Source organism: Bactrocera neohumeralis, chromosome 6, assembly GCF_024586455.1.
Source record: "Bactrocera neohumeralis isolate Rockhampton chromosome 6, APGP_CSIRO_Bneo_wtdbg2-racon-allhic-juicebox.fasta_v2, whole genome shotgun sequence".
NCBI classification, from domain to species: Eukaryota; Metazoa; Arthropoda; class Insecta; order Diptera; family Tephritidae; genus Bactrocera; species Bactrocera neohumeralis.
In genome coordinates, this window is record NC_065923.1 from 69,903,834 (window position 1) to 69,927,139 (window position 23,306).

The following is a 23,306-nucleotide window of genomic DNA, read 5'->3' on the forward strand; positions in this document are numbered from 1 at the left end:
GCATATACGTAAAACTCATATGCAAATTCGTCAAGCTTTATTGCATGCACCGCTTACAGATGTCAAAGATAATGCATTGCTAAAGAAAAAAATGTTGGAGCTAATTCAGATCTACACTTGGTAATATAATTGTTGTCAATTTCTTGAATAGTAATAATCATGCCTTGTAACACCTTTTTCAGTGGTTGTAGAGATGAATTCGAGAGAGTGGGACCATCGCTTGTACTCTGTCGTAGACTGAAGAGAAATATTGTACGACTTCTTGATTTGTTTCATGAAATTTGTTCATCTAGTCGTGAGGTAAATTATTAACTAATGCAAATATATATATAAATATACATATAACTTACTTTTTACATGAAATTTTGTAGGATCGCGCCTATTTGTACCATATTAGCCAACTAATCGCAGTGTATACTTCCCTTGAAATAAGATTGTCCTTTAATTTGACAAGACAACAGAAATGTGCGCTAATTCACCGCATATCCCACATCATAAATAAACATTTAATGGTAAAAAATGAGGTAAGTTAATTAATTGTTAATAAAATCAAATTTCACTAAATTTATGCTAAATTTATTTATTTTTTAAAATGAATTTTAGCCTTTGGCTAAAGAAAACATACTGCGAATGTTCCTTCACATGCCCGATACATATTCAGCACGTTTTATAATGGAACCGCTTTTCAAGTAAAACATTTATAATGAATATTATTAATTGCAAAAATATTAAATTTTATTATTTCAAATTTAGCAACTATTTGGTAGAAATCGCCACGAGCAGTAAAACATGGTGTCAAAAAGAAATGCCTGATAAATTATTTGTGCAATACATTATAATATTGCATATATGGAAAGAGATGCTACGAGATCCACTTGAACAAGTAGAACTAATTAACCGTGCCCAACATTTTATGTGCCCAACCAAGACGCTACATGCAAATCCAATGTATGCTAATCATCTACCAACAATACACACACGGAAGCATGCAGTTAAAGATATCTTAAATAGTTTAAAATTTTTTCACGATTTGAGAAATGTAAGGTCGATGTATTATTATAATTCTATTGCATAATAACAATTTATTTCTACATTAGGCAGCAATTTGTGATGATACATTTGATAACGGAGAAGATGACATTGCGGTTGTTATAGTAAGTATATTACATCAAAAAATGTCCAAATGCTGCAAATAACTTGACAATTATTTTATACATGATGTTTAAGTAAAAGGTCTGAGGCTGAAGTTGAACATCATAGCCAAAACAATGGTGAGCAGTTAGTCGCCATCATTGTGATTAGGTTTTGCTTTTTCGCTTGAGTAAATGACTAAAACCTTAACTGATTAATTGAAAAAAATATATAATTTAGTTATTAAAATATACTCGTAATTAAAAATATATATATTTCTATTTCCAGGATGAAGTTATAATCACGCCGTTTTGGGATTTTGGTGCCACCTACACAGGAGCATCCAAGCAGTCGAAGAGCTTATACCGCAGAATACTAGCAGCAGACCAAACTGAATGTGTGGATCTAACACAGGAAGATGATCAACAGTCAATTTTTGATTCGGAAGATAAACCTTTAGAATGGCTTACTAAGCTGAAAGAGCGTGCAGCAGAGAGAGTGCAAGTTGATGAGTCGGAAAAGGTTATTTGCTTAGACTCTGATTCCGATGGCGAATTATTCTCTGGCAGTATACTAGATCCATCAGAATCATATCAAGATTGTGATGCTTTCGATACCGATTACACAAGTCTCGATGGTGGCACAAGTGATGATAAAGAGCTATCTGAAGATGAGGCGCTATCAGCAAATGGAATTACGCCTAATTGTCTTAGAACTTACCTCGCGCCTAGAACTAAAAATCAGATAAGGTCAGAACCTTATGAAAGAACAAGAGATTGTGATGGCGAGGGTGACAGCGCAGCAGTCGGTACGAAAAAGTCGGCGATTGCTGCTGTCTCAACGGCGGAACCCACAGTACCGCTCATTGTTAACTCTTTTACTGTTAGGGGTAAACAAAATATGCATTTGTTGAATTCACCCCGGTTTAGCCTAGACATTGGACCAGAACGTTTCGGGAATGAAGATATAGAATTTCACGATGCATGCGATGAAATGAGTTTAAACATCAAGGCAACTAAAAATCATTATAAACGTGCTAATAGTGCTGTTGTTAATGACGGTGCAGTTGGCCGTAGCGTTGGTGGCTATTATAGAAAAGAAGTTAATACCGATGATGAAGAAGAAGATGATGAATACCAATCCTTGCCATCAACAGCATCGTCATCAACAACAACACTAGGCAAAGTTATATTTTCACAGGCGCTACAGCGGCCTAGTCAACAATTCTTCACGGGGTATGAGCGTGAAAACAATTATAAACGTCCAGATAGCAAAGAGAAAACAGTTACATTTAACGAACGAAATAAGGCAGATAGCAAGAAACAAATGGTAAATATAAGTACATAAATCTGTAAGGGCTGTAATTAGGGTTGCAAATAATGAATTAAAAAAATAATTGAATTAACTTTTGAAATATTTTTTTTTTTTAATTTGTAATCCCAATTACGGGATTCAAAAATAACATCGGGTCTAAAAATGAAAATTTTGGGATGTTGGTAAAAAATAAAATTTAGCTTTTAATCCCAACATCGGGATTTAGAAATATAAATTTTAATTTTTAATCCAAAATTGTTTAATTATAAAATTCACAATCCTGGCTGTAACGTATAACAGCATGTAAATAATATATTTGCTTTCAGCATTGCCAGGACAAACCGGTGAAGAAACAAGTGAAATTCAACGATAACCCCATCGGACCGACCCGTCGTCCCCATACCAAATTGCCGATAAAACCAGCTATACATCTTAGTAAAATCCAACCCAGCAGTCGACAGCCTATTTTCTCAAGTTCACCCCAACCACGTTTCTCATCACCATCATCCTCAACCTCTTCAACAAGCGAATCACTTAAGCAAATGGCACAAAAAGGTAGGAATTTCGTTGACATAATTAAAACATGTAAATATTCGAAAATCTCTAAAAGTTCTTCCACAATAATACTTGATTCCGAAGATGATGATGATATTATTGACATTAATGTTAGTGCAAATAAAAACACGAATTTAGTTTCTACTCAACCAATTCAAAGTAAAAACACTTATGAAAAAAGTATATCCTTTTGTAATAGCAATATGTCCAAAATGCAAGCGTGTGATGTTTTAAATAGCACTACAATGATACTTGGGCCAAAAGATATTTCATCAACCAATAAATTACGAAATACAAGTGTTGACATTATGCATATTTCTGGCGATGAGGGTCGTGATAATATTGCTAGTATTGTTGATAATAATGTAAGAGGGTTGGAAAAACAGTTAGAAAGAGAAGAGCAGAATTCGAATGTTTCAACAACGACAGGGCCTAATGTAGATTCTAGCACTGGAGAGGACGATAATAGCATAGGTTTAGTTAATGAAAAGTGTAGCGAAAAACAAGAAGTTGCTAATGTAGAGAGCACAAGTAAAGAGGAAGATTACAGGGCACATTCCTTGGAGTTAATAACAGGTAGTGATATTTGTACGAGTACGAGTACAGAGACATTTGTGCAGAGTACCGAGTGTAGTGTACATAACTTTAAATCAATCCAATACACAACAACACAATCCAGTTCGAACACTGATGCGGGGTTAGTTATTGGAAGTGTGCAGTTGTTGGCTAATAGCATTGGTAACGAAAATGTGGACACAGCCGAAAAAAATGTTGATAAGCAATTGGATGTTGACGCAGAATTGAATAAATCTGTAACACATGTAGATGATTTTGTCGACGAGAATACATTAAACACGGTGATTTGTGAGACCAAAAGTGAGTTAGAAGAAAAAAACAATTGTTTTGCTCAAACCGCGTTATTATCGCAATATCTTGTACAAAGCCCTAATAGAGTTGATGAAAATGCGTACGCCACAGAGAACTCTAAAAACAATTCTTCAAACCAAGAAGAAACAGTTTTTACTGAAACATTGCAAAGCGTTATTGCGACGTGTACGGAAACTTGGGATCCAGTTAACGAACAATTTTTGGAAAACAATTTCGATATTGCGGAAAAGAACTTAAGCAGCATGGAAAAAATAAACGAAGAAAAGACTTGCACTCATCCTACAACAACGGAAACAAATATTGGAATCAAAGAAAACTGTAATAATCAGTCAAAAGGGCACGAGTTTGAAGAAACTTTAGCAGAGACCAAAGAAAGTTTAGATAAGAATTCGCAAGAAACTCAATCTCAAGTAGCAAAAGATAAATTGTCAGTGCATATAACTGAAATGATAGAAAATGTTGTTGAAACTGCAGAAATACCGAAAGATGTTCCTGAAATATCTGACATTATACCGACTACTAACATTGCCACAACAGAAGAGTGTCTGGTACTTACAGAAGGCCAAGTTATTGAAGAGCTGGTGCTGTTTGATACCGGGCGCAATACTATGGAACCAAATGTAATAATGCAGGATACCTTAAGTCAGGAAAGTGAGAATAAAATCTCGGAAGAGATCGTCACTAGTGTTGAGGAATTTGATGTGCAAGAAAGAGCTACTCACACACCGGCTGAAAATGAAATACCCGTTGCAACTAATATATATCACGGAGAGGATATGGAAATTGACAGTGTGACAAATGAAATGACGGCGATAAATCCTGATGCAACCGCTATAATTATAGACGAATCAACAATCCGAGAGACACTAATTTCAGCTAATGTAAGCGAAAACAATATACCCACATATTGCGATGGAAAATCTAACTCTACGGAAATTGCTGTATTTGAAGAGTGTACGGTAGGTTCGAATGAAAAGAAATCGGAATTAAAAATTACTTATACTGAAGCGGAACAGAATACCAGCTTCAATATTAATTTAGAAAATACATGTATGGGCGAGGTAGATAAAGAAAAAGTTATTATAGACGAATCAACAGTCCGAGAGACACTAATTTCAGCTAATGTAAGCGAAAACAATATACCCACATATTGCGATGGAAAATCTAACTCTACGGAAAGTGCTGTATTTGAAGAGTGTACGGTAGGTTCGAATGAAAAGAAATCGGAATTAAAAATAACTTATACTGAAGCGGAACAAAATACCAGCTTCAATATTAATTTAGAAAATACATGTATGGGCGAGGTAGATAAAGAAAAAGTTATTATAGACGAATCAACAGTCCGAGAGACACTAATTTCAGCTAATGTAAGCGAAAACAATATACCCACATATTGCGATGGAAAATCTAACTCTACGGAAAGTGCTGTATTTGAAGAGTGTATGGTAGGTTCGAATGAAAAGAAATCGGAATTAAAAATAACTTATACTGAAGCGGAACAAAATACCAGCTTCAATATTAATTTAGAAAATACATGTATGGGCGAGGTAGATAAAGAAAAAGTTATTATAGACGAATCAACAGTCCGAGAGACACTAATTTCAGCTAATGTAAGCGAAAACAATATACCCACATATTGCGATGGAAAATCTAACTCTACGGAAAGTGCTGTATTTGAAGAGTGTATGGTAGGTTCGAATGAAAAGAAATCGGAATTAAAAATAACTTATACTGAAGCGGAACAAAATACCAGCTTCAATATTAATTTAGAAAATACATGTATGGGCAAGGTAGATAAAGAAAAAGTTACTAGCAATGAAGTAGAGCATAGGGAATGTTTAGAAATCGCTCCAAATAAAGCTGATGCTAAAGTAGACATGGTTCAAACTGAGAAAATGGTAGTTCCTACGAACATATTTAAACCTACAATTGCAAAGAATGATGGCCTCGCCTGCTTGGTAGCAGCTGTCAAATCGGTTGAAGCGCTGACCTTTACTTCACAAGTATCTGAATATATAGTGCCTGTTGAAAGAGAAACCCGTGACGACAATGAAAACACAGGTGATGCCAAACATTTACTACCGCCTTATACGAATTTAACTGCACTATCAGAAACTCTTGTGACGCCAAAAACAAATGCGAATGTAACTGAACAAGTTATTGATAGGCTTGAAAATAGCTTAAGCAAAACTGATACCTGCATACTAGTAAAACCGAAAACAACTGAGTCAAATAGCATTTATTTTAGTGGTGATGGTCCCAAAACTAATTTGGAACGGCTTGCCGAAGCTGCAGTACAAAAATATGGCGAGCATGTGGCTGATCGTGAAACTTGTATTGTGGAGCATATTAAGACGAAATCCAAGGATCTTGCTCTTGAAACAGTTGCTGCAGAAAATATTGAAATCAAATCGGGTGTCATGTTCAGATCTCAGACCGGTATTATTAATAATGCTATTGGAACCGATAGCGCCAATGCTGTTTATCGTGCCAAATCGCAAACCGATGAAAACCAGGAAGCTTCTCGCAAACAACTCGAAAGTACTTCTGTTCCTGTTGATAACATTCAAGTCTCGCAAACTATCGATTACGATATGCAGATATTTAATTTGAGTGACAATGTGCAGCGTATGCAAGATTCGACCAAGTCTTCAACAACATATAACTTGCAAATAGTTAACATTTCCAAAAGTTCGCAAGAAAGCAAAAAATCCGGAAATTCCGACAATGTTTCTATTTTTTCTAAGTCGCCCAAACCGGGTTCGACGTTTCTTTCACATTTTGAAAGCTTCATAAGTACACTAAAAGATAAAAAAGGTACCAAGTATGAAGTAAAAGAGCAACGTAGATCGCCCCGAACGCCAAAGCCAACAACAACTAAGATTCCATCTACTAGCGAAAATGTAAAATCTGTCGTAGTTAACACAAAAGCACAAAGTCAAAATACAGTAAAAAATTTGCCTAAAAACACTTCGGATTTAGCTATAACGAATAAAGTCAGTATCGGAGCACCGACACAACATAGCCCAAAAGAGTTTACATCTTCCGATAGTGAGCTTTCCAACGTTGGTGTGGGCGTTGCCGAGACTGCGTTGAGAAAGAGATACAGTTTGCGCAAGCCTGACCAATGGAAAGTGATCAAAAATACAAGTCTACGAGCGTCACCACCCGAATGCATAGACACCATAAAACCTGTCAACAATACACGTACCAAGCGCTGTATAAAAATACGCTTAGCAAGAGCAAAAATACCAACAAAAGTCGAGACAAAGGAGCCACCAGTAAGTTCAGCGCAGAACGAGTTAAATTTAGAAACGGAGTTCGGTGATGTGTCACATCGTCCGATAACAAGAAGACTTGCCGCGGCACTCAATTCAAGTCTACAAATGGTCACGGAGAATGCAGTTATTGAACCGATTAAACCACTTGCACGTGGAAGAAAATCGAAACCCAAAGTGCATGCTACGTTGACAGAGAATACGACCACGAAACGTAGAAAATGTGAAAATATAGTAAGCGAAAAAGTTCTTGAATCAAAAAGCGCTATAGAACCCGTATCTAGTAGTAAAGAAATATATGATTTGAAAGAATTAAGAAAACATAGTGATTTAGAATTGTCACCAAAGTCGCACTCTGAACCGCCCGTTGTTGCCACAATATTACAAAATAAACAGCTTGACAATTTTGAAACGATTTCAGTTGAATCCACTTGTTTTTCTGAAGAGCGTTCGGCGAAGCGTATGAAAATCGAAAAACGGGAAAATGTCGCGATAAATAGTGGCGGTGAAACAGTGACAACAGCGCAAAATGCAGAAAGCGACGCGTTTACTTTTGAGACGGTTTTCGTAAAACCAACCCTCGTCCTCCAAAGTTTAAAACCTGTAAACGTCAGTTCAAGGAAAGCAATCGCGCTACAGCAGCAAACTATTGAAGAATCGGAAACAGTGAGAAGCATAAATAAGAGATATCCTAAGCGAAATGTAGTTGCATTAAATGACAATTCAACAGTTAAAGCTGTAGTACAAGAGGAAAAATGTGAGGCTGAGAAAATACAAAAGAAAGCGAAACTAAAAGTTTTGGGTATGACATGTGCCCCCGAAAATAGTATTGAAGGTAACAGCGTAGCGCTAAAGGAAGAACCAGCCAATGTTAAAATGACAGGGAAAGATCCAACACGGCTATATGATCAAGGATTTCAAGTAACCGGTAATCGTATGAAACCGGATATCGCAGTAATCATGGATAAAATACCGATTGGCAATGATGTAGATTTAACGGTTTCAATTAAAAATAGTAATGAAACTAGTGCCGAGGTTTTAAGCCAAACATTTTGTTTAATGCAAAATAAAGACGTAGGGGCTGAGCCCGAGGAAATTATAAACAAAAGTTGCCCAAAACGCAAAGCACAGGCTGACATAACACCCCGTGGTGGAAGTCATAGAACAAGCGAGTCTGTGGCTGCAAGTGTATTGGGTTGTACTAAAACTATTGATTCAGAAAAGGTAAATTTAAAAAGAACAGAGAAAACAAGCGTATCTGTTTTAGAACAAGTTAAAAATAATATAATAAATAATATTGAAACTGAAGTTTTTACTAGAGATTCAGTTTCCAACACGCAAGAGGTTGTAAAACACTCCAATGGCTGTTCGTCAATATGTGATACAAAGGAAAAAAGCGCATTGGTTTTAGGTGAAGATATGAGAAATTTGATGAAAACTAGTGATTTAGAGAAAACTTTAACAACGGATAAAACTAGTGTTGTAGATGAATATGTAAATAAAATTTGCGCTGAAACCAGAGCTTATATTGAGGATTCAGTTTTGAACACACAGGATGTTGTAGCACCCCTCGATGAAAGTGCTTTCAGAGCCGATTCTCGAGATACAAATATATTGGACTTAAATGAAGGCAAACCTATTAAAACAATTGATTCTGAGAACTCTTTAAAAACAGAAAGTGATGAGGATAAAAGCGCACCGATTTTAGAAAAAGTCGGAATTGAAGGTAACACTGAAAGAAAGACTTTTATTGGCGACCAAACTGAGGAGCATGCAACACAGGTTGCTGAAAACTCTTCAACAGCTGATTTTAAGGAAACCAGAGCGTTGCTTTCCGTTGAAGAAATGAGCAAAGAATTTATGAAAACTAATGATTCAAATCAAATTGGAAATCGTATAGAACTGAATACTGTACAATCTCCATCGAAGCAAGTTATATTAACTAATGATCTTGCGTCCGCGCCAATTATTTTCAATGAGGACTCGGCTATACTACCAGAAAACAATGAAGCACCGCCACTAGTAGATATATCTAACTTCACCAGCTTAACTTTGGATACCAAAAGTGATGTGAATTTTCAAGATGTTGCTGAATTTATGGAAAAGGATTCCAATATAAATTTGAGTGTTTCACAAATAACCGATCGAAATGAATATCTAAACGAATCCGATGCTATCAACACTTTAAAAACCAATATGGAAGCTGATAAGCTATTAGAAGAATATAACCATTCAGTGCGTATAATCGCGAATGCTAATTTAAAAATACCATCGGCAATTCACACGCCAACCGATGTCTGCACACCACCCTGTAGTAGCGTTACATTTAGTTTCACGGCCAGCGATAGCTCGAGTTCATTTGCAAACAGTTGTTCTTGTAGCACTACAGCAACGGTAAACTCAGCTACTGATTTGTATAAAAATGAACCAACCAGTTTTAAAGTAGTGCAATCGCAGGCCCAGGTAGTCGAATTGCTCTCCACTACAAGTACAAGTTTCCAAGACTTGTCGCTGTTAGATTTAGAACATGATGTTATTATGGGCAATGACGATTTGCTTTCCGAATTAATACCAACTACTATGATGGATACAATGGCGGCTACTAGTTTGGAGCATAACTATGCAATAAAGCCTTTAGAAACGTCTATAAGAAATGAATATGATATACCAAACGAAGTCAGTGGTGATACTGAAGTACTTCTTAAGCCAAATAGTGATATACAATGCACAGCGCCAAGCTTGAAAGTATCGATACCTATTGCCCGTATAAAAAGATTTGACGAGATAATGGGTAATCATTCTAAAAATTGGTATTTATCCGAAAAACCAACAACCTCTAAAGCGGCTTTGGCGGCTTTAGCCAGAAGAAATGCCAGGTTTAAAACTGATGTTGGGCACATATTTAATACGAGCAGTGTTTCAAGGCATAGACAAATATCCGAATCGAAGTTTTCTGAAAGTGTAGGAAAGTTTGCTACAACAGATAGCTTAGTAAGTCAGCACTTACTAGCTGGTGAGAGTTTCAGTCCTTTACCTAGTTTGCCACTAAAGAAGAGAAGAAACATATCTGGTGTTATGGAAGAGGATTTCTGTAATGCTACAGTGATTTTGTCAGAACATAGCGATCTTATGACGATGATATCGCAGGGCAGCAATTCATATGAAGCAAATAAATTAGCAAATATGACAACTGAAGCGCACAGAAATAAGGAAATCGAATTTAACAGCACGAAGAATGTGGAAACCGCAATTGAACAGCAAATAATTGCAGATATTCAAACAAGAGATTACCAAAGTAATACAAATTATATAGAAGAATATCAAAGTGATAAATGTAAACGCACAAATGAAACAATGCAAAGTGGGGAAACGGATTTTGAAAACAAAACAAGAGTGGAAACAACATTTAAACAACAAATAAAAGAAAACGCAAAAAAAGAGGAACAGAACGCTGGTCTTTCAAATAAAACAAAGGAAAGCGAAGTAAATACTCGTACAAATGAAGTATTACATGCGACAAATGAAAATTCATTTAATAACCAGACGAATATTGACAACAGTAACAGGCCGGAAACAATAGCAGCTAAACAACAAACTATGGTGGAAATAGCGGAAAGTCCATATAAAAAAAAACACGATGTAGTATTTGAATCAAAACAACACACTAGAGATGATATTGATAAGAACCTTATACCGAGTAGCGAACAAGATCACCAAAAAGAAGTTACACTTCAGCTGGGCACCGAAATTCAAGCGTTTGAAAATTCGATATCGGATCAAAGTGAGTTTGTTGAGAGGACTTTACGAAGTGGTCAAAAAGATCCGACTACAAATGATATATCAACGATTGGTCAAAACATAACAGAAGAGATAGCATTGCTGGAAAAACAAAATGATCAGGCTATAAATAATACGCCGCAAAAAGCAGAAAATATGACAGAAACTGGCGCATTATTAGTAGAGCAACCGGATCAGGCTGTATATAATAACCCACAACATGCAAAAAACATAACAGCTGAGGGAGGGTTGCTAGAAGAACGAAAAGATACACCAACAAAAGCTCCAAACATAAAAGATGAAAGAGCAACGCTGGAAGATCAACAGGCTGTGGTTAATCTTAATACTGAAACTGATGGACCTGTAACAAATATACAATTTCAAGAGACAATCGAACAAAAAAATAATACTCAAGCACTCACAAATGAACAGCAAATGGGGGAACACATCATGACCACTATTCAAGAACAACTGCACGACATTGAAGTGCCACCTGCACAAGATATTCTAGTGCCTGATCATCAAGGTCTTACACTGAATGAAGATCACCATACAGAACACACTAAGAATGTAACTGCAACAGATTTATCAGCTGGTTCTAAAAGCATTACCACTTCGGAAATTAAAGAAAAAGTTATAAAGGACTTAATGAGTTTTCAACATAGCAATGATAATTTTAATGATCATGCAAATGAAGCTATGCTATCAAATTATGACGATCAATTCCTGGTTACTGTATGTTTAAACGATGCTGACACTGTCAGTGGTTTTGAGACAACTAGCACTCTGTTTACAACAAAGGAATATCCTGAAAATGATTTTGATATAGGCAACGATGTTATAATCAGTACGCAGGAAATTAAACAAGAATCCAAAGAGTTCATAAATGATTTTAGTTCACCGAAGAGTCCAATAAATTTAACTAAGCCCCCGGCTATATCCAACAGTGCCTACGACTTCAATACTTCCCTCTTAAATCAAAATGAATTTGTGGAATTTACCAGCGATCCACCACATTCCGTAGCGCCAACAAACTCAAATAACTACCAGTTGTTTTCAGCAACAATACCAAATAATGGGCTTGTGGCTACGGATATGAACGTTAATAACATGCCGACGTTTACAAATTGTGAACTTAACATAAACCAAGCGGAGCCAAGTGATAGAAAAAGCATTATAGATCTGGCGCAAATAGACGAGCTTAATTTTGGCGAACAGGATTCAATTCATGCAACACATTTACAAGGCGCTGGCGAACAAATGAATCAACTAGAATACGACAACTTTACGCAGCCACAAATACACACTACAACAACAGATAGTGGCATGGCTTCTGCACTAAAAATCAGCTCAAATATTGCTACAACAAAACCAACACAAACTGCTGAAATTGCTCATGAGACGCATGCAACGGTCTTACCAACAATCAAAATATGCTCAACTAACAAGTCCAAGCAATCCTTGGAAAATAACGAAATAATAGCAATGCCCACAATCACGCAGTCACAGCAGCTGACAAAGCCAGCAACTTTATCACCAATTTTACCATTAATTAAACCGTCTACAACAACTATGGAGACAATTTATGATAAGCCCAATGCAATATTCAGTTTTCCAGACATCGAACCTGCCAGCGCTGCAACAACTTTAGCACAACACAGTGTTGCGCCTCACAACTTTCCAATAACTACAACAGCTAGTACAACTGATAATTGTGCAACAACAACGTCTACGAATGATGAAAAATCATTAACAACCTGCCCAAGTCACAGCTCACTGACACAAACGCAAACAACACACAGCCACACAGCACGCGTACGTGCGCCTGCACGTGTGCAAATTGTTACGCCGCAACGTAAGCGCCGTGAAATTGCGCCAAAAACAAGCGAAGAACCGAAAACGCCGAACCTTACCCTTACGAATACAACAGCGAACTTTTGCACCGCGGTGGAATTTGATTTGCATCAAGGTGCGGCGACTATACCAGTTTCCTATACCACCACACCAGCACGTTACGCGAATCTCTGTCAATTTGAGAAGTATTTACAAAAATTAATGACGCTTATCGATGTGCCCGCCATAATAGACTCTGCACGAAACTTATTTGTTGATAAGCAGGCCTTAGCCGAAGCGCACGCCGCCTTACTCGCACAAGCCACACAATCCGACGATGACGGCAATGCAATTTCGGAACCACTTCTAATGAAATACCACAAAGACGGCACCATATCGATACTAAATGACAATGACGAATGCATTATATTGACGGCAAGCATGTCGAAAATGGTGAAAAGCCTATCCTTAGCCTTAAGTATTCTACAAGAGCAAGAGTCACCAGTGCTGGGTATACGTGCGCGTATACATGCTTTGCTCAAGCAATTAGCACAATCATCTACAATAAAGTTGGGACATGTTGCGCCAAATGTAAACAATTCAACTATTATACCAACGGCGGTTGTGAATCCCACCAATTTGATTGATAGCGGTCATAACATCGAAATTAATGCACCACATGCTATGGAATACTGTAGTGATATTGGTGAAACATTGGTCAGTCAACAAGTACAACCACCACTTCAAGTTATCAATGCAAATTTCCAAAATTTACAGTTGTATGCCGGCAATTGGCAGCATGTAGAAGATAGCGGCTTAATAACGAGTATACCGAATACGGAATTACAAATCACAAATATAGATGCGCTGCCATTTGCAGCAGATGCCGGCGCCACAAATTATGAGAATGCGATCGCTTTTAATTTTGACGAACACGCCACTATACTTGCCACGAACGAAAATACAAATGCACAACGCTTTGAAAGCGCTACTGTACTTGCCACGAATGAAAATACAAATGCGCAACGCTTTGAAAACGCCTTTCAAGCGACCTTAGAGAGCGCAGACAGCAGAAATGCTGAGGGAGATCAAAATAAAATTGTACCTTGGCCACTTGAAAAATCGCCTGACAAAGTTACGCAGCCACTGAATTGTACAGATGTTGTATATGAACAAAATGTTACCCACTGTCATGAACATGACGCAACTGGGCGCTTAGACGTTACTAATGACAATTTACATACAGTAATAATTGACGAAATAGCTGCTAACGGCAGCTACAATAGGGGTGACACTGTAATTGAAAGATATGATATGCCAACTTATAAAACTCATGCTATCGCTACGGTTGGTAGCAATTTAGTGGCAGCAGTGTCGCCAAAGCGCGAAAAATCCAAAAAAACTATACAACGCAGGAACGATAATTATCAGCACGCGCATACGCAATCGCATGTAAAACCTAATGTCCATTCCAGTACTAAAAAGGGGGCAACTAGACGTGTAGAAAAAGTATCGAAAGCTCAGTGTGGTAATTTACCAGCAACTGTAGCAGTCTCGCCGCAGTCGCATACACAAAACACATCCAACAGTAAAGTAAGCCACATGCAACATAGTAACACCCCATTACACAGCCATTCATCCACCATACATTATCGTCATACTCCACATTCAGTAACTGTAGAATGCAAACCCACCGCCACATTGCATTACAAACAATCAACACCGTGTCAGCAGCAGCAAACGCAACCCATCGCCAGTCTGCAAGCGTCAAGTCAAGCAAATCACGTGCCACAATCAATACCACACATCAGTATTGATAGTGTTAGTAATACACCATTATTTGCACAACAATATTCACAGAATTCAACGCTGTCCGCTGGTGTTGGTCTACTGCATAACCATAATAATATTAGATATATACTAACGACGCCACATACACGTACACATTTTACACCTGCAAATACAACACTGTCGAATTGTGCCATCATTCCACTAAACACGACACCAGAAACACCAGTGCAATATCCTTATCAGCTACACACCTTGCAAGCACCACCGAATTTTAGCGATAACTTAAAAATAAATGAACTTGAGCTGCAAGCTATAATAAAAAATTCTGAATTTGTCGCGAGTAGAGCGACTACGGCTGCTGTTGCCCCCACTACAACTACATCAACTACAAAGTTATTGCGCAGCTTTCGTAATGTTCCGCGTGCAAATGCATTATCGAAAACTGTTGCCACGCCCAGTTATATGATTAACAATGATGCACCAACAACTAATGAGGGTATTTCAATAACAATACAACAACAGCAACATCAGCAGCATACACCACAACAACCAATACAATATCTAGAACCCGCAAGTGCGGCAATAATCGGTGATATACAACAAAACCAGGAGTTTGACTGCTTGCGCCAGGAAACACAACTCCAAACTGTATTGCAAGCGCCACCAGCGCAACCACAATCACAAAATCAAAGAGTGTACACCACATTAACACCACTTTTACCGGCGCAAGCTAAACACCAGTACAAAAATGAGCGGGAACAAGCGTTATTACCACAACAACAGCAGCGCCCACCAACACCAAGGCCAAATTTAAAGCCTTCTCAAAACAAAGCGCCAACATCGCCAAACACACTAGTCTCCAATGTCACAGTCACTCGTAAACGTGGACGCCCGCGAAAGTATAATTTAGGTGAGGATACTTCCGAGCTACAGCCGCAGCATAACGCTTGCGATGCAACACAAAAGCATGCCAAATTAAGCGAGTGTCCAAAAATACGACCAAATGCAGCGGCAAGCCCGAATGCGAGCGCTCGTAATAAACTGCAAGCAAACAAATCAACAAATGCAAAAGTTCGACAAATATTACCAGCAACTCACCACACGTTAACTAATGAATCGCATGATTTAGCAACGCCGCAACCAAGACCATTACCGCCACCACCACCTCTTACAAAGTTATCGTCTAGTTGTCGGCCACATGAACTAAGACCCTCAATTACTAGCTCTGCGAATTTCATCGAACATATGGCTAATGCCGTTGAGTCTAATAGTTCGCAAAGTGTCAGGCCAACTGCAAAAGTTGGTCAACAGCAACAACAACACCTGTCACAATTCCATATGCCTGACTTACAAACAACCAACGACAGCCAGGGCAATGTATGATATACTAGTTTGCACGAAGAGTTATTTAATAATACTTTTCGTTTTGTCGATATTTAAAAAACTCGTTTAACCGTTCTAACATTAAGTTTTCTCACCAGAGCCCTTCCTTTAGATCAGCTTATATTTCTTTAATTAAAGAGAAATCTGCAATGTGAATTATTTCCATTAATGAAATATTTAATTTTAGCCTTCTATAAACTGAAGCTGTAACTGCTGCATATTTCAGTATAAACTAACAACAAATAGTTTGCCATTTATTTATTTTTATGCTTTAGAAGGCATGCGCATTGATTCGTCAGTGCAGTTTAAGCTTTTATTTAACATTAAAGATATTTTATATGTACTTTCTTGCATAAATATTTTTACCTCGTAGTGTACGCGATTTTTCCGTAGGATATGAAGCCCTAAATAACATGAAATATTTAAGAATTGCGCACTGAAACTGAAAAAATCTTTCTGGCAATAAATTCCATTTAATGTAATTATATTTGTTTAGATAATTTGTTTTTTTTTTATTATTATTTAGGATTGTATACAAATATACTAAGTTAAAGCGGCAAGATGCAATTTTACTCTATTACTTTATAAATAATAACTAAGTATTTTATATTTTATTTTTTAATGTTTACTATATGTATATAAAATAGCAATTTTCAACAGATTTCAATATCAGTTTATATGTACCATCACATTTCATTGTATTTTACTGTACTCAAATATTATATGACGAATTCCTTAAAGATAACAGTGAACAATTTTTTTAGAATTTAGACTTTATTGTAAGCTTTTTATTATCTTCTTCAGCGTCAACTTTAGATAAACTTGCCATTGATTTCTAGTGAATTTCTAAACCTAGAAATGCAGTCAAGATCAAAATTGACCCGAACTGGTCTATATAAACTCGCACACAAACCGTATCGATGAATATTTTTACTTTTTAGATTAATACAACCTTTTTTATATTCGTTCGAAGTTTGATTGTTATATGTGAATTAGTGTATGTTTGGCAATTATTTTTACCACGCGAAAGGGTCAATTTTGAGCTTGAGTGTAGATAAACCAATGTAAACAATTTGCCACCGCTTTTCAACCCAATGTATTATTAATTCAACAAGAACGAATTTCCTTAATACTAAAAAAAAAATTGTTATATTTTGAATTAAGAAAAATATTTTTAAGCTGGACTTCTGCAAGTTTTTGAGGTTTAGTCAAAAATTTACTAACTCAGTTTTTAGGTACAAAATTACTTGTAAACAAATTTTTCAATGCAATGCAACTAAAATTAATTTAGTTATAGATTTATATCTGTGTATTCTGAAAACTTTGAAAACATGACAAGAAAATATTACGCTCCTTTCGTACTTATTATTTTAAAAATTAATAATGAATGTATGTTTCTTTCGTATACGTTCGTAAAAATGTTCGTACAATTATATTTAGATCAAATATATTTTATATAATAAATTTTAGTATATTTTACTTTAAGCAGAGTTAGAAAACATCAATTTAATAATTTAATTTAAATATTTAACATTTAGTAAAACTTATTTTAAGCAGAGTACGAAAACATAAATTTACATTAAGCAACATTGAGACGTTTAAACTTTGAATATTTAATTTCTTAGACGTTTAAAGTACCACTTACGCAAAATGATTACATGCACTATTTTGTATACCTTTTTTTTTTAAATCGTATATGTTTATGTATTTTCTTATATTTATATAGGTTTATATTTACCATATATCGGCAAGATATATCTGTTAAGGCAACTACAAGCATAAATAGCTTAGCCGTAAGCTTCTGAAACTGATAAGATTGATTTTTTTCTATAATGTTCATAAATATTTTAAAGTTAGAAAATGAATTTGTTAGCTTTAATTACTGCGATACCAAACTGTTTACCTTCTTATATTTATCTGGGCAAACTAAAAGCAAACTACTCTACCTTGTTCTATGGAGAACGCAAATCTGTATTACCTACAACTATTCATCATATACCTGGTAAATACCTAGATGTTAAAATTAGTGTACTTTAAAACCTTTTCTATAATTTCTACATATTTTTTATATACATTCTTGAAAATTCTAAACGCAAAAATAAAAACCAAAATGTATATGTGCAATTAGTAGTGTGGCATGTGGCGCTTTACGAAATGCTTTTCATAATGATGCGAGTAAACTTAAAACGTATTTTCGTGTCACTTTAACTAAAGTTGCTGCAACAAATTTTTTGGTTAAATAATTAATTTACGAACTGAAATACTAAATATTGGTTTATGAAATATCTAGCTACTGCGCAATATCTGTCGGACAATATTGAGTTAACATTTTATGTGTTTGGTAGTATTACTTAATTACTATGAAATTGGACCTGAGTAGAAATGTGACATAACACATTTTTTGCATAACAAACTGTTTATCTGTGATAAATATAATATAATCAGCCCATTTAGGCTAGTCAACTTTACGTACATATGTATGTGCTAAAAAAGTTATAATTCAGTATTGAAAAAACACACGCTCGATCCAATTTTGTAAAACACAAAACAAACTATACTTGTACTTAAAATTTATTAACACCTTTCTTCTAACGCATTGTAGTTTTACAAAATTGTGTCGATGAAATTTGTTATTGCTCTCGGCAGATATGTAATATATTGGTTTGGCACTGAAATAAGGAAATAAAATTATTCTTAAGTTTTGCCATTATTATTATAATAATTGTTGACGAAAATTCATATATCAGCTGCTACTGATACTCGGATACCGGATTTTATATTCATGTTTCAGACAATAGGTTTGTTTCTGCACAGCTAACTTCACTAAGTTTGTTTCTTAACTGCTAACTATCACTAGCTAGCAAAGTTTCTGATGGAAAAGCGTTTCATAACCGAAAAAACTAGCAGAAACTATGTAGCAGAAGAGAGCACGAGTTGAAAGCGGACAAAGCTGAGAAAATTTTCAGCTAGCAGAAAATAGCTGTTAAACAAGCATTTTCACTGATTTCATTTATTTTTATAATTTTTAGTTCTGAAAAAAGGGTTATTGATTCATTTTTAAATGCTGAAATGATGTGATTATTAAAAACAACATTTGTATGTTTCCTTTCTAATTTGTACCATTTTTTTTGTCTTTTTTTTCTTTTTTCGATATGTCAATTGCACTCATCTGCTATATTACATAGTTAGTTCAAAAGAGGTATTCTGAATAACTGTGTTCAGCTGGGGGAGTATTTTGAAATCGTTCTTCTCGTTTACAGAGTAACCTGCCAATTATCACATCCCTCTCCTTCTTTAGAGCTAGCAACACCTAGCACTTCAGAAACAAACTTAGTTATTTTACTTTTCGTCACATTATGTGACCATTCCGTTTTCTGCATACTATGTCTGCCCTAATTAATTTTAATAATATGGCAAAGCATTAAGAATAGTATTCAAAAGTTTCATAATTATTAGATATAGGTTTCAAGATTAGTTAGTCAATATATTAGCTTGACAAAATCTGACAAATCCATTGGCTAGAATATTTTAAAAGATGTGTACTGAAATTTTCTTACCTCGTCCAACTAATAACTGTGCATATATATTTTGAGAGTGTTATTTTCCATTTATTTTTACAAATCTAACACACATCAAATTTTTTCTTAATTGTTCTGGAAGCATTCCTCATTAATGCCTTAATTAATTCAAAGTTTTTCCATAATCTATTTGCAATTAACACATATATATAAATTTCTATATATCCTTATTTAGAGCATATCAACGCAATCGCAACACTATTTAGCAGTTATAAAATCTCGAAACCGCCACCGGCCAGTGGCGCTGCAGCACGCAATAATGGCGACAACAACACACATTTAAACAAGCCCAAATATAAAGCTGGACCAAAGTCTATGCATATGTCGCGTAAAACGACTGCAATGTCGGAAACGAGTAAATATTCTATGAACTCTCCACGGTCTGTCTGCAATTCGCAATCACCAACCAAATCACCACGTAGCAACTCCACATCACCGGCCAGTTTGCGAGCCAGTAGTCCCGTTATTATTGCACCCGAGACAGCGGCGGATCCGAAGTTGAATAAGAAATGCGTTGTTCTAATGAAAGAAAATGAGGAGGTCCTCAATTATAAGAGACAACAGGTCGCTTTCATTAATGAATTGTTGGAGAAACAAAGAGAAATGCAACGGCAGCGCGCACTAAAACGACAAGAGTTCCAAAATATCTTGAAGCAAAAACGTATAGAGGGTAAACGCTTGAAGGCGGAAATCTCACAAATTAAAAAGCAGCAAGCCGCAGCCCACGAAAAGGTTTTAGACACACAGCTACATCAACCACAACAATCGCCTACTATTTTAAATCGCAAACGCTTACTGGTTAGAGAAAGAAATGTAACATTCAAAACCAACACAAAAGTCCGAAGCCGTTCTACGACGCCCAATCGCTCAAATAATGAAGAGCCGTCTGCTAAGGACATAGATACAACAAGTGCTGCTATAATGCAATCGGTAATAGGCGACACTTTTGAATTGGCGGCTGAAGCTATGCCTTTAAGCGATAAAGCGAATAGGACCTCTATCGCGTTGAAAAATATAAAGGCTGCGCCAGTGTTGGACAAAAAATCTACAACTTCAATTCGTTCGACAACCGGAGTGGCAAATCCAGAGCCAAATACATTAACGAACACGCCAAAAAGCAGTGTGCCGAGTACATCGCCACGAAGTAAAGCAATAACAACTAATATAGCGGCAATATCAACACAAACCATGGACAGTATGCCGAAAGCTGAAGAATTGGCAGGCATAGAAATACCGGGAGCAGTAGTACCAACGACCAGTAAGACGAGTTTCAAGGAAAAACCGAAAATACCGGCCCTACTAGCATTAGCAACAACACCTCCATATACACGTTGTGCTAGATCAATGACACCCACACGTGGAGTTTATAATACGACGAAGCTGCGCGAAATGCATACCGAACGAACTACAGATAATTTGTTAGTTAACTGTTCATCACCGTTATCTACCCCCACATCATCTAAAACGCGTTTACAACGCGCGCCATCATTATCACCGTCAATATTCATGAATCGCAATCGTGTGGAGGTGCGACGTAGTATGCAAGATCCCACTAGTCACACAGACTTCTCTACAAACGGCACCTCTTGGTTGCTGAATGTATCGCCGCGAAGTTTCACAAAATCATTAAAAGTTCGGCTGAAACGTTTACAGCATTCAAGTACGAATTCTTCAACAGAGAAATCACCAGACAAGGAAACCAACGATAGAATTTCAATGCCAGCTTCTGCCAAGCCAACTCTCTTAAAGGAACGTGTGGCGAACGCAACATATACAGTTGCTAACGCGCTCATTGAAAATACAGGCGCAGCAACACCAGAATCTCAAATTAAAAAAAATAAGCATGAGCGAGTGCAATTATTAAAACAAAAACTCAAAAAAGAGTTGTACGAAATGGGTGAATCATTTGTACGGCCTGTCAACACAAAAGATGAAAACGTACTTCTGGAGTCAGCTAAGGATATAGCATATAGTCAATCAACGCAAACAGCTGAAGGGCGCATTAGCAAAGGAGCACGACGAAAGCATACAAAAAAAGCGCAACAAAGCAACAAAAAGTTAAAGCTTTTAAAAGTCACCATTGAAAAGCATACAAATAAAGTGCAATCGGATTTGCGGACTAACTACAGCCCATGTGATAATGCTGTTGATTGTGACAGTAAAAATGAGAAGTCAGCGAAGGCAGATGTTGAAGACGGCTTACAATGTGATAGGACTGAAGAAACGAAAGAACCAGTTGGCTTTACCTTAGCAACTGATAACAAGGAGCTTTGTCATAAAGGTAGCGAACCACCTATTGAGTCTAGCGAATTTGTCGCGGAAAAAACGAGTGTACTACATAGTGAAAACACCGCAAAACAACAACAGTTTTCCCCAGAGCCTTCAAGGAATGATAAACACGCGAGTAAAGATGTCAAAATTATAAATGAGCACAAAAATCCCACCTCAAATAATTCCATGGACGTTGATTGCGACAATGTTAACAATAAAAAACACAAAAGAACTCATAAACATGGTGCGATCGTTACGCAAGTTGTAGACGTTACACCTGGCCGTCATGTGAAGGATAATCTTTTGGGCGATTTATTGCTGGTCGCAGCTGCAAACCAATCAACGGTGTTAAATGCTAATAACGTCTTGAACACTACACCTAATTTAGCTATTATTGAGCCGCCTGCTGCGGAGTTACCATTGCTCGTTAAAGTTGTGGAACCTAGTGTAAAGCGAACTGTCGATCCCGCTGCGTTCGACAAGTCAAATAATTTAATGCCTGAAGGTATTTGTGACAAAACGCATATTGAGATATCCGAGGAAATGGCGGTTGCCGTTTCGGGTCTGACAATGTTGGCGAATAGACCCATAACAACCGCAAACTTCGAAACCTGTAAAAACGCGCCTGAATTCCGAAATGAAAACGTGGACATAATCTTGCCAAAGAAAACGTCCAACGAATCCATTTCCTCTGATTTGCAATGTATGGCTGAGCCAACGATTGCGATTATTAGCGATACTCCAAGCCATGCAATGACGTCAGTCGACGCGTATGCAGCCATTGATGAACCCAAAAAAAGTGTAGTTGGAACGCCTAATGACAACATTGCCGGGCCAAATGATACAGGTGGCGTATCAGGTGGGGAGGAGTCGAGCAGTGATTGTTTGTTATTGCAATTGTCAAAGCGTGTACATAAAATGTCCGATTTGGAAAGTATTGTCGATGCCACCACTGTGCATGTGATTAAGGACGCCACAATGACGCTGATGAGTTTCGAAGCCACGCCAACTTTGCCAGCTTACTTGCTTAATGGCGAAAGTCGTGATGTGCCCACACCACCAGCCATATCAACACCAGCGCCGACTCCTGCACCCACACCCACTGTCGATTTAGCACCGGAAGCTGAGCAGCCGAAGTCGACATCGATACCAACACCACCATTGCCGGAAATAATGATTAAAGAGAACGCGCACGCCCCATCGCCAAAAGATCCTATAATAAGTGAAGAGTTAGCTAAAACAAACGACTCAACAGAAGCAACGGTTTCAGTTAAGGTATCACAACCATCGCAGAAAAACATGATCTCTTTAGCAGCTGCACCTTTACAAGCTCAACCAGAGCCTATTGCAATTGGCGAAGGTTTGCCTAATAACCGTTTGTCACCACCGCAAGAACAACAACTTGAAGCAGAAGTAAATTCACCGGCGCCGGCAAGTGGTAAGTTATATTTGTTTCAAAAAAACTCTTGGATCATTAATTATTCAAAGTAGATAATCGCAATTTGGA

The 23,306-nt window shown here is 36.9% G+C and overlaps 1 protein-coding gene across 1 annotated transcript in view; it reads left to right on the forward strand.

Annotated features, from left to right (window-relative positions):
* Positions 1–23,306, forward strand: part of LOC126763429 (uncharacterized) — a 30,304-nt gene that overhangs the window by 1,975 nt on the left and 5,023 nt on the right. Inside the window, 10 exon segments of the mRNA XM_050480939.1 lie at positions 2–120; positions 183–300; positions 372–524; positions 604–689; positions 754–1,039; positions 1,098–1,154; positions 1,420–2,460; positions 2,772–3,000; positions 17,884–17,952; positions 19,704–23,237. Coding sequence (XP_050336896.1) covers positions 2–120; positions 183–300; positions 372–524; positions 604–689; positions 754–1,039; positions 1,098–1,154; positions 1,420–2,460; positions 2,772–3,000; positions 17,884–17,952; positions 19,704–23,237 — 5,692 coding nt within the window.